The sequence below is a fragment of the Colobus angolensis genome, unplaced genomic scaffold (genome assembly GCF_000951035.1).
Source record: "Colobus angolensis palliatus isolate OR3802 unplaced genomic scaffold, Cang.pa_1.0 Scaffold47, whole genome shotgun sequence".
Classification (NCBI taxonomy): domain Eukaryota; kingdom Metazoa; phylum Chordata; class Mammalia; order Primates; family Cercopithecidae; genus Colobus; species Colobus angolensis.
Genome location: NW_012118154.1, coordinates 2,469,985 through 2,473,542, shown reverse-complemented (window position 1 = coordinate 2,473,542; position 3,558 = coordinate 2,469,985). Strand labels below are relative to the sequence as shown.

Genomic DNA, 3,558 nt, shown 5'->3' with positions numbered 1-3,558 from the left:
TCCTCTCCTTTTCTGTTTTTTATTTTATTTTTATTTTTTTGAGACAGAGGCTCACTCTGTGCCCCAGGCTGGAGGGCAGTGGCATGATGATGGCTCAATGCAGCCTCAACCTCCTGGGCTCAAGTGATCCTCCCACGTCAGCCTCCTGAGTACCTGGGACTATAGGCACATGCCACCCTGCCAGGCTTGTTTTTATTTTGATTTTCTTGTACAGATGGGGTCTCACTTTGTTGACCTGGCTGGTCTCAAACTCCTGGGCTCAAGCAATCCTCTTGCCTTGGCCTCCCAAAGTGCTGGGATTACAAGTGTGTGGCACCATGCCTGGCCTCCCTGTCCTCTTCTGAGGCACAGATTGCTTTAAGTCCATCCAGCATTGGCAGGCTGCAGTTTCTGATATAGCCATAGGCAGGGCTGGGCCTGGAAGCTGTGGCCACAGGCCAATAGGTACAGGTGCCAGCCCAGCGCTGTGCACCCACCAGGGCCTCGCTCAGGGGCACCTGTTCCTCCCTGGAGGTCTGGAAATTGCACGTGTTATCTGAATGTCCCTGGAGTCACAGCTGCCAGCAGACACCCATGTGCCCTCCTTTGCCCTGATGCTCCTTACCCTTGAGGAGAAAGTTCTCGATCCAGCTTTGCCTGGAAAGGGCTCGATTGTTTTGGCCTATGTCTCTCCCTTCCTCCCACCTGCCCCAGCCTGGCCAACCCTGCCAACCCCTTCCTTGGAGGCTTATCTTGGCTTCCCCTCCCCCAGAAACCCTCTGGGCACCCTAGCCGGTCCCTGCTTCTGGGAGGTGCAGTTCCCACTTGCCACGGAACAGACACTGCGGGTGTGGAATTTCGCACGGGCCAGGCCGCCTGCCCCTCTGTTCCTCCCGTGCTCTGTGCAGGGAGCAGTATAGGTCTGTGCCCCCAGGGCTGGCACTTCTGAGGGCAGGGACTGTTCCAGTTCAGCTCTGTCCCCTACTCCTTCCTCCTGGGCACCATCTGGCCCAAGGTCTGGCCCAGGAAGCATCGGCCAATACCTTTGTTCTGCATCTTACGGTCAGGGTGGTCCTCACTGTGAACCGTCTTCCCCTCAGACAGAGTTCCTGAGGACTCTGCCCCTGGGCTTGGGCTGCCTTGGGGTCCCTGATATAGAGGAGAACACACATAGGAGATGCCTGTCCATCTGTCTGCCTGTATGTCTCTCTGTCTGCCTATTCCTATGTCCCTTTGTGGGAAAGATGGCCAGGAGGAGCTGGCGACCTGAGCAGGGTCTTTGGCTGCACCCATGCTAGGGAGATCCAGACCCATGACAAGGTCCCGGAGACCACTCTGGACCTGAGGTGGTGGGTATCGGGGCCAGGAGAGGGAGTGGGGATGGCTTCCGGCAGCCCCTCCCACTGAGCGGCCCAGCTCGGAGCTGTGCTGGCATTGCTGGGGCGAAGGGTCATTTGTTTCTCTCTAAATTGCTAGAGGAAGAGTTGGGATATTCCCCTTCTCTTTAATCCTGACTTCACATTTTAAATCAATGTGGGGCTGGGTGCGGTGGCTCACACCTGTAACCTCAGCACTTTGGGAGACCGAGGTGAGCAGATCGCTTGAGCTCGGGAGTCCAAGACCAACCTGGGCAACATGGCAAGACCCTGTCTCAATTAAAAAACAAAAAGTAAAAATAAATCAATGTGGTAGTGAAGGTGGATGGAAGGAGGGTCTTCAGGAGGAGGTGGGCTGGGCCTTGGAGGACACAGATAGAGCTCTGAGGCCTTGGGGAGGGCCCCTGACAGCTGCCTGGAAGCCCCTCAGGTGGGCTTACCTTGCCTCAATCTTTGGTCCCGTCGCTGATAAGGCCACCATTTCCAAGTGCCAGGCAGTGGACTGGACGCTCTGGGGGCTGCTGTCATTTAAATCTCCTAACAGTGGGGTAAGGATTATGATGCTCATTTTCCAGATGAGAAAAGCAAGGCTCAGTGAAATTAACTTGCTTCAGGTCCTAGATTAGCAAGTGGTAACACTGCACCCAGATTTGTGTCGTTCCAAAGCCCGTGTTCTAACCTCTACTAAATTTTCACCCATGGCTAGAGCTGATCTACTTTGTGTGTGAGGGAGAGAGGGAGAGAATTCTGGGAGTGGGCATGCATGCATGATTCTTAGGAGCAGTATTAGGAAGGGGGGTGGCAGGTAGGTAGGCTCACACTCTCCAAGGAATGCAGACACACACACAACAGCCACGCAGACACAGGGACAGATGCTCGTGTAACACTAGACACCTCTACGTAGGAATGTAGACATCTATTTAGATTTTTCCCACAGACACAAGGATGCCCAGACACTGATTTGTAGAGCTGATGTGCAGATGGTTCTAGAACTGGGACAGCTGAGCCCCCCAGGACTGGGGCCCCTACGAGGAGCCAGGGGCAGGCCTCTGGCCCCTTGCCCAACTGGCCAGCAGCAGGTAGAAGGGTTGCTGTTTCCAAGAGAGCAGGCAATGGAGAGAGGAGGAGACTAAGGTCCCCCACCCTGAGCTCTTCCGCAGAGGAAATGCCTTCCTGAAACATCCCTGAGGCTCCGTTTCCTTAGCTGTAAGGTGGGGATTCATTACGTCTACTTTGCTAGGCTTGGTTAGGATGACTTTAGCTAATGTCTGAAAAGCAGCTAGCAGACTGCCTGGCACGCTGTACTCACCAAGCAAATCATTTTTATTCATTTACTTGTTTGTCAAACACTTCCTGGCCCTCTTCTGCGTGGGACTTTTGTGCTGGACCCAGAAAATGCAGAGAAGTGTAGGGCAAGGCCCCGCCTCAAGGACACTGCTTCTGAGCCTTTCCCTGTTCCGGGGTCATCGTGCCCATCTGCTCTGACTCTCAGGAACCTACGTGGCCTCTAGCACATCTGACTTGTGGTCCTCTCCCCCAGGAGACTTTGTGACCGTCTTTGGCAACTGTATTCCCTTCCTCTTGAAGTTTGCAGATGATAGAGGCTGGGCAGTGGGAGGAGCCTTAAAACTCACCTGTTCCAAGCTTCTGTCCATGACAGGTCCTACCCTACCCGGTCAGTCTCCATTTCCCCTGTTCCCATCCCCCTGCAATCATTGGCCCCAGCCACATGAATTTCTTTCTGCCCCTTGGACACACCAAGCTCATGTACGAATTTATTTACCCTTGCAGTTCTTTCATCCAAGAAGGCTCTTATCCATGGATTCTGCATGGTCCATCCCACACATGTATGTGCACGAGCAGATGTGCATACACACACACACACACACACATGCTTAGCATGTCTGAGTTTTCTCATTATTCAGGCCTCTGCTCACCTGACACCTTTCCACAAAGGTCTTTGCCTCTAACCCCTCCTGAGACACTGCCTATTGCTTTTCTCCTTGTTGGACATATGACCTTTGTTGTTTACCAAAAAATCTGCGTGCTGGAGGAAGAGATGCAGGGAACAGTTCCCATGTTCTTAACATATCTGTTTTTACAGGTTCTTTTTATACAAGTGTGTATCACTGAGGTTCCCCGCACCCCATCACCTTTCCAGGAGTTTGTTGGGCAGCCCCTGCTGGTGGGGGGAAGACCTTGT

The 3,558-nt window shown here is 53.4% G+C and overlaps 1 protein-coding gene across 1 annotated transcript in view; it reads left to right on the top strand.

Annotated features, from left to right (window-relative positions):
- PITPNM3 (PITPNM family member 3) overlaps positions 1-3,558 on the top strand; it is a 97,195-nt gene that overhangs the window by 4,478 nt on the left and 89,159 nt on the right. Inside the window, exon 3 of the mRNA XM_011958627.1 lies at positions 2,848-2,922. Coding sequence (XP_011814017.1) covers positions 2,848-2,922 — 75 coding nt within the window. The remainder of the gene's footprint in view (positions 1-2,847; positions 2,923-3,558) is intronic.